The 13,835-nt window shown below is 43.0% G+C and overlaps 1 protein-coding gene across 4 annotated transcripts in view; it reads left to right on the top strand.

The window, feature by feature from the left end:
- Positions 1-13,835, top strand: part of DOCK4 (dedicator of cytokinesis 4) — a 343,934-nt gene that overhangs the window by 204,829 nt on the left and 125,270 nt on the right. For all 4 annotated transcript variants that reach the window (XM_084810752.1, XM_084810753.1, XM_084810754.1 and 1 more), the window contains one exon: positions 10,915-11,040. In XM_084810752.1, the coding sequence (XP_084666878.1) occupies positions 10,915-11,040 (126 nt within the window). The remainder of the gene's footprint in view (positions 1-10,914; positions 11,041-13,835) is intronic.

Raw genomic sequence — 13,835 nt, 5'->3', positions numbered from 1 at the left:
TATTTGCTGCAGTTGCTTCCATTGGTTGCTATTAAATTATGTGGTAAACTTTTAAAACTGTGGTTGCCAATGGCAAAAGAGACAGTATAATCCAGGGAACTCAGAAATTGTTGTTTTAATTACCGTCACTATCCCCCCGCCCCCAGCGTTGCTCAATAATTATTTAAGGGACGCAGTTCCAAAACAGTCATGTTTGTGTGAAGCCTGATTTGTAACTCTGTCTTGTATTTAAAGTAATCATTTAAAGTAAGTGACATCTCATTAAAAAATGTAACGTTTCTGATATGGGCAAAAGCATCATGGTTGCATCTATAAGGATCAGATCTCTCTCTCCCTGTCTGTCTTGTATATGTGTTTGTGTGCATTGACATATTTTTATCATAATCTGTTTAAGCCAACATCTATTTAAAAAAACCCTATGCACATTAAATGTACTGTGAGTGTGTATGTGTTTGTGTGCATGCGTGCGTGCGTGCGTGCACATATGCACTATATGTTTAAAAGGCATGTTTTTTAAAAGGTGTTAGCTTAAATAAACTATAATAATCTATTTTTCTTGCAACAGAAGTTTCAACTACTGCCACTTAAACTCACTTGCGATTGATTGCTGTTCCTAGAAGGAAATTTGAATATTCTTGTTGTTGATGATGATGATGATAATAGTAATAGTTATTGTTGTTGCTGTTGTTGTTGTTGTTATTTCCATACTGCCCAGTAGCCAAAGCTCTCTGGGTGGTTTACAACAATGCTCTTTAGTAATATGTTCAACAGGCATTTAAAATACATAAGGGCCATGGAACAGCATAAGGAAGAGCATTATTATTGTTGTTATTTCTCTATACTATTTATTAAAACATTTTTTAAATTGCCCTTCATCTTTGTGGGGACTGGGGCACTGTTCAAATATAATAAAAACAATACATCATGCCATAAAATACTGAACCTCCCCTTCCTCCTCATCACAAAAGGCAGCTAATACAATAGAACAGACACAACCAAACAATTAAAATGCCAGGGTAAACAAAAAGGGTTTTGAGGTGGCAACTGCAGTCTTGGCACCAGTTGCATCTCCATGGGGAAGGGTATTCCAGAGTTGTGGCACTACAATTGAGAAGGCTGTCTCTGTTGTTTACCCATAATGTAACCGAGGTACATGGCATATAAGGAGCATAAGGACCTCACATAAAATTTGACTGTGAAAAGGCTTTTCTGCCTAGGAAGCTAATTGTAATTGTGGTTAAACATGACTCATTTCAAATGTCTGCTCCTTGTATTGGATTCAACTTTAAGATGGAATTGGCCTTTCCACAGTGGAGACAAACCTTGCATGAAAGTGGGCATTGGTCTCAAGTTACTTCAGATGTGAAAGCGAACACCATGGACACCTGGTCCCTGTAGTCTTGGCATTTGCTCAGGGCTTATTTACACTTTATGTGCAAATGAGTTTGCCCACACCATTGTTTGCTGGGGTTGGAGACATAGGTCACTTGATGATTTTGTCACAATCCCACCCACCCACCCATCCATCCAAGGAATACTAGGCTGCAGCAGTATTCAGGAAAGCGTTTCACCAACTCTAACTGGAAAGAGGGTTGCAATGCTTTTTTATCCTATGTGGCCCTGGCAAGCATAATTCATGCATGTGTAACCCTGAACGTACTGAAATGTGTAGGGATGCACACACATCCCTGTGTTTGCACTGATAGGGGTTGAGGCATTGCATGCTCTCCAAGCAAAAGCTTGAAAACCTTCAAGAGACGCTGAGAAGCATCTGCTGTTGAGGCAAGTTTCTCTGCCTTGGGGCAATGGAAAACCAGAGGTGGTGATGGTTGCTTATCCCTTTATAGCCTTTTTGAGGAAGGACATTTGCCTATGTGACAACATGCCTAGTAATGTGGTACTTGTGTGATTGCCCCTAATGGCTGTGATCTTCAGTTGCTGAAGAGGTTGGTGAACCATCTTCAGTTGGGGAGCTGATTGCCAAGACCATATTATTTTTGTGTTGCAGTATTAGCTCTAGCATTGCATCGTCTTCCACACACAGTTCCTGGTGCTTGTTTTGACCTGTAAACATATAAACGTTTGGGATCCTATGATGTGGCATCCCACATCTCTGAACAAACTATATTCCAGACATGCTTCTACCATCCATGTACTGTATTCAAACAGAGGAGAACTCCCAGTGGGGAACTCCCAGTGGCTGCTTACAACTGTGGAACAATCTTCCTCAGGCAACACATCAGCGCTCAAGTCTGAGTGTCTTTTAGAAGAGCTGTTTAAACATACCTAATTTAGGATGTTGGAGATAGGTTGTTATTATCGCTAATTCTATTATTTATTAATAATTAGAATTTAACACATATTTATTGTATGCAAATTAAAGCTACTTTTGATGAGCAGGCTGCAATTTCTTTTTAAAAAACATATCATCCCAACTCATCTAGCAACACACCTTTTTACTTCTGGTGAGTCTTGCCATCTTCAGTTTTATCTTCCCCTTACTGCTCCAATTCCTTTTATTCATAGATATATCTGAATTATATCCTGGGGGTGGGGGTATTGCTATTAGATTTTTTCAGCCTACAACACTATGAATATATTGTACGATATGCTGGCCCTTCAAGAGATCTTTGTGTTATTTTGTGCTCTGTGATTCTAAAGTGGATTCTTCCTTTTTTATAAACTGACGATCTCACACTTCTCTAATAGTGGAAGCCTGCAGCTAAATTGCTGGTTGGTTAGTTCAAGTCAATGTGCAAACTTTCCTTTTTTTACTTTGCCACCTCAACTCTCCTCCTCCTCCTCCTCCTCCTCCTCCTCCTCTTCTTCTTCTTCTTCTTCTTCTTCTTCTTCTTCTTCCTTCTTCAGTTTCTTCCTCTTTCTCCATCAGTTGTCTACTTTTCACCTTTTCTTAGAAATTACCGCTAATTTTCCTACCACTTGGAATCTATACCCCATCCTCAGCCTGCCCCACAAAGTTGCTCCTCCAAGTGTGTGTGAGATTTGAATCCCAGCCAAACTGGCAACTTGCTCTTCCCTCACAGAAACTGAACTGCAAACATTCTGACCACTTCATTCTTTGTGCAGTAGTATGTTCATGAACATTCCATGTCAGTGGCACACCAGCTTAGCCAATCAGTGTCCTAGGATTTACTGCCACAAGCACAGTACAGAGTAGATGATTGTCCTTCTAATACAGAAGCCGTACAACCCTTTTCACTTGTTCAGTCCATTAGTTAAATGAATTCACGGCAGGTTCCAACCCATTTGCTACTTGCATTCATTAAATATCTGAAAAGATCCCCCACATGTTTTGCTGTATGCATTGAAGTTAGTGTCCATGCAATCCAGAACTGTGCATTTGTAGGAGGGGCAGAGCCTGCAGTGCTGATGTCTACAGCCACCTCCCGTTCATGTTCACTTAATTCAGTATATGAATGCTTGGCAGCTACTTTAAGTCCTAGGTTAAAAGCTGTTTCTGTGGGTTGATATCCTCCTGCTTTCTGGACAAAATAGAATTCTCCAAAGGAAATCTGAGACAGATGAAAAAAGCGGTTGGAGAAATCTTTAAATGTTAATTAGATTTAAGGTCTTGAACTTTAAAGTGTTTAGGAAGAATAACAAGATTACATGGCACCAGCCAGTGCAGAGTATCTTATTATTTTAGCAGACTTCTTCTACTCTGAAATAATTGGAATCTGTAGAAAATGTGGTGTTGTTTCTAAAAAGGCATTTCCCCCCACCCACCCAATGAAATACACATCTTAAATAGATTTATCCATTAGCTCAGGGGAAGGTAATCTCCAGGGATTGGGGGGTAGCATTGCCCCCACTGGAGGCCACAACTCTGCCACCGAATTTGCTGGCAAAATTTGGCAGCGCAGAGGCAAAAAAAGGTGTTGACTTTGCTTGTAAACAAGGTGCCTTGTTTTCAAGCCAAAGCCCACCCCCAAGAGGCTTCTGAGAGCGTGATGTTGAGTGAAAACAAGCTGGATGTTCCCTGCATGCATTGTTTTAAAGCAACATCACCACCTTTTTCACCACACTGCCACTGAATTATGGCAGCAAATGCAGTGGCACTCTCAGGGCAGTGAGGGCCACAAGAAAGGCCCAGGGGGGGGGGGGCTCACATGCTACCTATGTGTTGCCCACCCCTGCACAAGCCAATAATAAGCATAGGACACTCCCAACATCATCTTTCAGGGATGCTTAATATTGCTGAATTCCCACCTTGTGATTCTGTTCACCTGTTCACACACGTATGGGATGAGCTGAGAATGAAGTGATAAGAGTTGGAGTGCTTGATTTTAAAGGAAAACCTGGATACAGTGGGCATTACAGAAACCTGGTGGAACAGAGAGAACCAGTGGGATACGGTCATCTCTGGATATAAACTCTATAGGAAGGACAAGGAAGGGCATACTGGGGGAGGTGTTGCCTTGTCCGTCCAAGAGGGCATAGTGCTGAGCGGACTAGAACACCTAAAAGGGGTAGGCTCATCCACAGAAGCAGTGTGGGTGACAATACCAGACTCCAAAATTAATTTAGTGCTAGGAACATGTTATCGTCGCCCAGACCAGGGTGCTCAGAATGACCTTGAGATGGAAAACGAAATCAGGGAGGCCTCCAGACAAGAAAGTGTTGTAATAATGGGCAACTTCAGTTACCCCCACATTGATTGGATAAATGCATGTTCCAGCCATGAGAAAGAGGTTACATTTCTAGATGCCCTAAATGATTGTGCCCTAGAACAGTTGGTCATGGAACCGACCAGAGTGGAGGCAACCTTGGATTTAATCCAAGTCACCCAGGACCTAGTTCGAGATGTAAATGTTGTTGAACCAGTTGGAAACAGTGATCACAGTGCTATCAGATTTAATATATATTTAAGTGGGAAATTGCCCAGGAAGTCCAACACAGTCACATTTGACTTCAAAAGAGGAAACTTCTCTAAAATGAGGGAACTTGTGAAACAGAAGCTAAAAGGGGGAGTCAAAAGGATTAAATCCCTTCAAAATGCTTGGAGATTACTCAAAACCACAATAATAGAAGCCCAGCTAAAATGTATACCACAGGTTAGGAAAAGTAGCAACAAGTTCAAGAGGTTGCCAGCATGGTTAATGAGCAGTGTTAAGGGAGCTATTAGAGAAAAGAGAGCTTCTTTCAGAAAATGGAAGTCTTGCCCAAGTGAGGCAGCACAAGTTTGCACAAAGACAATGCAAGCAGGCAATAAGAAATGCAAAAAAGCATTTTAAAGAGCATATCACTAATACCATCAAGTCCAATAATAAATAATTCTTTAAAATATATCAGAAGAAGAAAACCAGCTAGGGAGGCAGTTGGACCATTGCATGATAATGGAGTTAAAGGAGTACTGAAGGAGGACAAGGAGATGGCAGAGAAGCTGAATGAATTCTTTTCATCCGTCTTCACTGCAGAAGATATAGGACAGACAGATACCTGTGCCTGAACGGATGTTTTCAGGAAGGGAATCTGAGGAACTGAGGCAAATAGTGGTGACAAAAGATGAAGTTCTCAACCTTATTGATAAATTGAAAGCAAATAAATCATCAGGCCCAGATGGTATCCATCCTAGAGTTCTCAGAGAACTCAAATATGAAGTTGCTGATCTTCTAACCAAAATATTCAGTATGTCCCTAAGATCAGCCTCTATACCAGAGGAGTGGAAAATGGCCAATGTAACGCCAATTTTCAAAAAGGGATCTAGGGGGGATCCGGGAAATTACAGGCCAGTTAGCTTAACATCTGTTCTGGGTAAATTGGTTGAAGGCATTATTAAAGATAAAATTAGTAAGCATATAGAAGGACAAGCCCTGCTGAAAAAGAATCAACATGGCTTCTGCAAAGGTAAGTCCTGTCTCACTAACCTTTTAGAGTTCTTTGAGAGTATAGATGGGTGATCCGGTAGACATTGTTTACTTGGACTTCCAAAAGGCTTTTGACAGTCCCTCACCAAAGACTTTTGAGCAAACTTAGCAGTCATGGAATAAGAGAACAGGTCCTCCCATGGATCAGTAACTGGTTAAAGAACAGAAAGAAGAGAGTAGAAAGAAATGGTAAATTGTCCCAATGGAGGGAAGTAAATAGTGGGGTCACATAGGGATCTCTATTAGGACCAATGCTTTTCAACCTGTTCATAAATGATCTGAAATTAGGAGTGAGCAGCGAAGTGGCCAAGTTTGCGGATGACACCCAATTATTTAGAGTGGTTAAAACAAAAAGGGATTGTGAAGAGCTCCAGAAGGATCTCTCCAAACTGGGAGGATGGACATATAAATGGCAAATGTGGGTCAATGTGAGCAAGTGTAAAGTGATGCATGTTGGGGCAAAAAATCCCAACTTCAAGTATAGCCTGATGGGATCTGAGCTAGCGGTGACAGGCAAGGAAAGAGATCTTGGGGTTGTGGACAGCTCAATGAAGATGTCAACTCAGTGTGCGACCGCTGTAAAAATGGAAAACTTCATGTTAGGCATAATTAGGAAAGGAATTGAGAATAAAACTGCCAACATCATACTGTCCCTATACAAAACTATGGTGCAACCACACTTGGAATACTTTGTCCAGTTTGGGTCACCACATCTAAAAAAAGATTTTGTAGAGCTGGAAAAGGTGCAGAAAAGGGCAACTAAAATGATCAAGGGGCTAGAGCATCTCCCCTATGAGAGAAGGTTACAACAGCTGGGATTGTTTAGCTTGAAAAAAAGGAGAGTAAGGGAGACATAATAGAGGTGTACAAAATTATGCATGGTGTGGAGAATGTGGAAAGGGAGATATTTTTCTCCCTCTCTCAAAATACTAGAACCCAGGATCATCCTATGAAGCTCATTGGTGGGAGATTCAGGACGGATAAAAGGAAGTACTTCTTCACATAGTGCATAGTTAATGGAATTCGCTACCACAGGAAGTAGTGATGGCCACCAGTTTAGATGGCTCTAAAAGGGGGTTAGACAAATTCCTGAAGGAGAAGGCTATCAATGGCCACTAGTCTTGATGGCTATGTGCTACCTCCAGTACCAGAGGCAGTGAGCCTCTGTACTAGGGATGTCAGAGAATTCCGCCACGGATCTTGGGGAGGCCAAATGCCAGTGCATTCGGCCCCCGAAATCGGTGGCAGAACAGTCTGCCCCCCCACCCTCCCCGGGGACGGGACTTACCTTGGGCGGATCTTCCTGGCGGCGGCAGCTCTGGCAGTGGCTCCAGCGGTGGTTCGGTGGCAGCTGCGGCGGCCGGTCTTCCAACCGGCTGCCGCCGCCGTCATTTCCAGTTAAAAACAAGAACAACAACAAAATGTGATAGGCTACGTAAAGATTTATGTAGCCTATCATGGCTAGATTTTAAAAAAACACCATGATAGGCTACGTAAATGTTTACGTTGCCTATCACGGCTGATTTAAAACAAAAACAACAACAAAAAAACACGCGCGTATGCAAATGGCGGCGCCCATGGGCACCATTTGCGTTCCTTATTTTGCGTTCCTTCTCCATTTGCGTTCCTTATTTTGGCACATCTTAGTCTACGTAAACATTTACGTAGACTAAGACGGCGGAAATAAGGGGAACGCAAGTAGCGTAGACGCTACGCTATTTGCGTTCCACTTATTTTCGCCGTCTTAGTCTACGTAAATGTTTACGTAGACTAAGATGTGCCAAAATAAGGAATGCAAATGGCGGCGCCCATGGGCCCCACCATTTGCATACGCACATTTTTTTTTCTTTTAAATCAGCTGTGATAGGCTACATAAACATTTACGTAGCCTATCACATCTGACTGCAGGGATGCAAACGACGGCGGCTACAGCCGCCGCCATTTGCGTCCCTGCTAGGCAGTGGCCGGATGTCCAGCCGCTGGCGTAGCCGGCCGGTGGCTCCGCAGAATCCCTGCAGTGCGGAGCCGGCCGGCCAGGATTCGGGGGGGAGGGACGGAGCGCCTCCCCCCCACCATGAATGTCACCCTTCGAAAAGGTAAGTGACTTTCGTACATCCCTGCTCTGTACACCAGTTGCTGGGGAAGATGGGTGGGAGGGTGCTGTTGCACTCATGCCCTGCTTGTGGGTTCCTGGTCAACAGCTAGTTGGCCACTGTGTGAACAGAATGCTGGACTAGATGGACCCTTGGTCTGATCCAGCAGGGCTCTTATGTTCTTTTGTTCTTACATCTATGACATTAGTGCATGTAATGGATTGGGTTATGCATTCCCTTACCATGGCAGAAATACCCATGGAAACGACCATTAAGGATCTAATCTATCTGGACTGATAGATATGGCTGAATATGTTTGTGAACATTTTAGGCTTTTTAAGGAAAACAAATTAGGGTTTGCCCATTTTATATAGAGCCTGTCCTGTTTAACTTACTGCGAGACAGTGTCTGTGGCTAAAGCACAGTGCCTTCCTTAGTCCCTGCTTTCTAGTGGTAAAGACTATGTTGGCAAAGAAGAGTGGATTTTAGCGATATGTTAATATGTCTTGTAGCTCCACCTTTGCAAGAGTCTGGAGCTATGCCAGTGCATCCTTTCTGCTGTGCATGAGAACCCTGCTAATATAGCCCACATCAGACAATTGTGAGACAGTTACAAGTGGGACCTGCAACAGTCCATCATGCCCTCTTCCATTCCATTTCCCTTTCCACTCAGTTTTCTGTGTTTTACACCCAACAGTCCATGGTCACTGAGCACATTCAGTCCTGTTTGGGTTTCTTCCCCCCCCCTTAGGTATTTTTCCCACCAGATGTTCTTGTATTTCTGCAAACCTCTGAGCTCTGCCAAGTCGGTTGCTACTTCCCTCTTCTTGCATGGGTGGTGCCATTTTGGCTACATACGTATTGACACACATGCCTGAATATCAGAAATAGAAGGAATAATTGTATTTTGCTATGGGTTTTGTAAAATAAAAAGATGGCCATCTTCCTTATAGCAAGCAGTTGGATTTAAACCAACAATGAAAACTGAGGCTGAAATCCAGTACACCAGGGGTGGACAACATGTGACGTGGGTCACATATGGCTCCCCCCAGCCCCCAGTGTGGCCCCCACTGCTCCATTACCCCTAGATATTGTGTGTGTGTGGGGAGGGGAATGAGTGGTGTGCCGTCAAGATTTGGTGACAAATTGCTACAGAGGTTTACTAAGGCCACTTTAGCTTCTTTTCAAGCTGGTTTTTATTTTGCTGTGAGTTCTACAAGAATGCAGTCCGGGGGGGGGGCTGTTCAGGGGGATTGGCCCCCAGACTGCCTGAGGTTTCCCACCCCCACTATACACACTTACCTGGGGTAAGGCCCAGTGAATACAGTGGGACTTATGTTTGGGTAAACATGCACAGGATTGTGCTTTTAGTATGTATTTGTATCAGCAACCGTGAAGGTGAGACAGGATATAAAGTTTTTTTTTAAATACACATTTTCATTTGCTTATATATTTTTACCCAACACTGCAAGCAGTGCTGTTCATTCTTCTTGCTTGCTTTTTGGAGTGACAGTCTTTTTCCATTAACATGCTCTGACAAATAACTCTGTGCATCATAAAACCTTGCATACTCATACTGCATCAGGAGTTGGCCCAGTAAGATATTATTGTTGTTGTTACATTTATATATGCCACTTTATTTTGTACATATCTTATTTTGAGAACAGCAAGGCAGTAACCATCTGTGCAAAGTATGTCTGTCTGATGTCTAGTAGGCCAGTTCATGCTCCTAGAGTACTTTTATAGCTTCCTTTGTGGCCCTACCTTTTCCAAATCAAGGTGAGGTAAAACGTTTGTACAGCTTCTAAGAAAAAAAATGTATTCAAGTTGTAAGAGAGAGACGGGGGGCCAGGGGAAGTCATGGCTAAGCTAAATTTGGGGCTCAAGTTCTTCCTCCTCCCATAGCTTGCCCCAATTTCCTCTGTTCCTTCCTAGCTTGAGACCACTGTAGAGCTGTTTTCAGGCATTCAATATCTGAATGAATGAGTACTGATCATGTGAAGTAGGGAGTGAGAACACTTGGCATCAGATTTAAGGGGGCCTATACAAATACAGATGTATGTGTGTCAGGCTCCTTCCATGAGGATAGGAACCCTAGTTGTTCAGCATCCCCATTTCTGTGGAGAGAGCCCTATGCACATATATCTCTACTCACGTAGATTCCCTTAAGGCTGATGTCAAAGACATGGTGATAGGGGGTCAGGGTGAATCACCACGGTCAAGACATGGTGACTGTGTGTGCCAGCATCCAGGTATGGGCCTAGCCCACATGTTCTCACTATCCCCTTCACATTTTCATACCCACAGGTACCAAATGCCTGGATTAATTTTTCTCCAGGCCAAAATTGGAAACCCATTTTCTATCCTTGTTTTCTCTTCTGGTATTTGGAAGCAAACCTTGGGTTGTGAAAACCATAGTCTGCTGAATTAAGAAATCGTAGTAGACTGTGGTTTGCTCAAATTAGGAAAGAAGAGAGGGAATTGGAGTGTGTCAGTGGAGGGAGTGTATGAGCTCACAGCCTGTCGACAAGAGCAAAGCCATGCTTTTGCTGTCGCCTCTGAGCCAAGCCAAACAGAGTGCACTCTTTAATATTATTTCTAATGTTATGGATTTTGTATGTAATGCATCAGCTCTACATGAGTGCTTGTGCTCCATAACTTTGGAATGATGCCAGCTTTATTAGAAAAACTGATGCTCTCCAAGGTCAGTTTGTGTGGCAAAATACACTTCTAATCTCTGGACTGCTTTCTTGAGAACAGCAGGGCCCAAGAACATAATTCTTGGCTATCTCCAGTCTACAACAAGCCTGTCTTTGACACTGTGAATATATGTACCATTTCTCTAATTCCCTTGATGAATGGCCCTGATGCGTCTGTGTAAGCATGTGCAATTACCAAGTCCTCCTGACCTCATCTCTGTTTTTCTTTTCTAGGCCTAGCTGTCTCTCTACAGCTGCTACATGGAGACATTGAACAAATCAGGAGGGAGTACACATCCATGTTTACTCATGGAGTATCTATAACAAGGAAGCTGGGCTTTTCTAATATTATCATGCCAGGTAGGTCAGAGAAAGAAGATAAAGTGATCCCTGTCCTAACGTGGGTATTAAAATGTGAAGCAGTTGAGAAGTTGCAGTCAGCCAGACCAGAAAGTGGACAGGGAAATACTACAGACATTGTACAAGAGGCCTCGTATGTCCCAGCCTACCCTGCTTCAGCAAAGAGGTAGGTCATAGCATTCTCTGCCAGCTAAATCCTCTGAAAAGTCTTCAAGGGGCAGCTCCAGCTAGAGCACAATGCAGTTGCCGATTGCTGAACTTACGAAGTTGTGGATGATAATAGCAAGAGCTCCGTTTTTTCCCAGGGATTCTCTTGATACTTGTTAGCCTGCAGCTTTTGAATGTTGGTAAATTGTGTCTTAGAGATGAAGCTTGTGTAGCAGGCTAAAAAAAAAGGCATCAGGGAGGATCGGACTAGAGCTAGGCCAGGGGTGGGCAGCTGTGACACCCCCCTCCATCAGTCCTAGCCACTGGTGAAAGATGATGCAGTCCAACAACATCTGGAAGGCCATAGCTATCAAAGCGCCTTGTTTTAGAAGCATGGGCAGCAGCTGGCCCATGGAGACAGGAGTGTATGGCAAGAACTTTGGGAATTTTAGCTCTGGGACTCAAAGGGAGGGTAGTTATCAGTCTTCCAGTCCAGACATAATAAGCACTGGCAGGAGACTAGAAGTTTTTGCTGCTGGTTGTCTGAGACTATTATACATCTAATAGTCAAAAGCTAATCTCCAGTGTTTTTAAACAGCTAATACGTCTTTTACAGTTTGTAATTAAAAGGTTTTCACTTGCGCTCCATGGGAAGGGAGTCATTTTGTATTTTGCACAGGTTCCTCCCTATTCTTTGATGTTTAGCTTTATTTCAGGTAGCAGCCTGGCTGGGGGATGCTGGGAGTTGTAGTCCAACACATCTGGAGGTTGCCAGCTTGGGGAAGGCTGCCTGAGGATCAAAGGTTAATCTTCACCATGACCTGATTCTATCTAGAATACCACGCAGATGACACACAGAATCCTACTGCCAATGTCAATCAGAAATATTGGCTTGAAGTCCATCATTTCTTACTAACAGTCCCAAATCATTATGTTAATAAAACATTCATTTAGTTACTTGGCAAATTTCATCCCATTTCCAAAGGCCAAATCCTCCTCCCTCACCCCCAGCCAGTTGATCACTTTATGTATATGTGTATTAGAGTGTGTCTGTATGTGGAATTATCGCAATATGTCACACATGGAGGCTGCAATCCTATACCTCCTCACTTGGCTGAGAGCGAGCCCCATTGAACTCAATGGGAGTTAGTTCTGAGTAAACATGGGTAGAACAGTCCTGTGAATCTCAGTTTCATTTTAATTTTGCTGATATCGCCAGGTTTTCTTAGCTTTGTGTTGTTGTAGCTGGTCATTTGAGAAAACGTTATCAAGCACGTTGGAAACGGATGTAACCAATGCTAATGAGTAACAGCTTCTGCTGAACGCCAGGCAGCCCCATTAGTTCAGTCCTGATCTTTGCCAGCAGTGCATGATATAGCAGCTCTCTGCTGTGCATTGTCATATTTCCCTCTGACTGCTATAAATAATTTTTCTTCATTTGACTTCCCATTGTGAGACAAAGTGATGTGCTGCGCCACTCTGAAAATGCACATTACAGTCTAGCAGTGTGTAGCCAACGACTGCTGTACTTCAGCTGCTTCAAAGGGCTCTGCTGCTTCGGCTGTGATGGATTTTTCTTAAATATAAATTCCAGCATGGCATTTCACGAGCTCGGTAATGGGCTTCATGCTTTTGTGTGGATACCACACAGCTTTTGTCCTGTCTTCAGTGCTGTAAATGAGATTTTTATTGAAGGGTGCCCTTCTTGCACTTAGTAATAATGAATTTCATGTTGCTAATTGCAGCCAGACAATATAGAAAATAAAAAGCAAAACGATGCCTTTTTGTCCCTAGCCCCTGCAGTTTAGGTTAGACCTTGTTCCATAAATAACACACTGTTTTAACTGGAGTCAGATTCCATCTGCACAGGACACTGAAAACACGTTATTTAATGCTACTGCTAGCTGGTAATGCTGATCCAGGGAAAATAATTTTCTATGCAAATTTTTCCCTTAAAAAAACCTCTTGGTTGACTGCCAACAATGCAGTGGTGTCTCCCCATATGTTTTACATTTTTAAAAACAAACACAACTTTAAATAATTAGTTGAAAAAAAATAAGCAGTCAATTACTTTCTTGTTGGCATCTGCTCTTGATCCCATGCTTACAATAAAACAACAGTAAAATGGCCGTGTATTCAGATTCAATGGATATCAAACTCCTGGACTTTCGCTTGCAGAGGCCTAATTGTGCACAGCACTGTCCATCACTTCAGGTGGAACTTGATGTTACCCTGGAACAGCCTTTCCCAATCGGGTGCCCTCCAGATGTGTTGGACTATAACTCCCAGAATCCCCTGGCCAGTTAACTGGGAGATCCTGGGAATTGTAGACCAACATGTCTGGAGGACACCAGATTGGAGAAGGTTGCCTTGGAAGAAGCTCCATTGATTTCAGCACCATTCTTGCTTCAGAGGCTTAATGTTTCTTGGTCACAACCAATGCAGAATCATACACACTTAAGCACCAATAATTTCAAAGGTGCACATGTGGATTGCGGCCTATACTGTAGATTATTTCCTTTTGTAATGGCAACGTCTGCTTTGAAAATTACCCAGCAGATGTCTGTGTCTTCTTGGTGCACTCTGAACTCTCTGAAATAGTCCACTTCTGAGTCAGCCCTGCTGCTCTAAAAATGTTATGTCTGTCC

This window comes from Heloderma suspectum, chromosome 7, assembly GCF_057233095.1.
Source record: "Heloderma suspectum isolate Gila_16-S chromosome 7, 16-S_ref, whole genome shotgun sequence".
Taxonomy (NCBI): domain Eukaryota; kingdom Metazoa; phylum Chordata; class Lepidosauria; order Squamata; family Helodermatidae; genus Heloderma; species Heloderma suspectum.
This window is presented reverse-complemented; position numbering and strand designations above follow the sequence as displayed.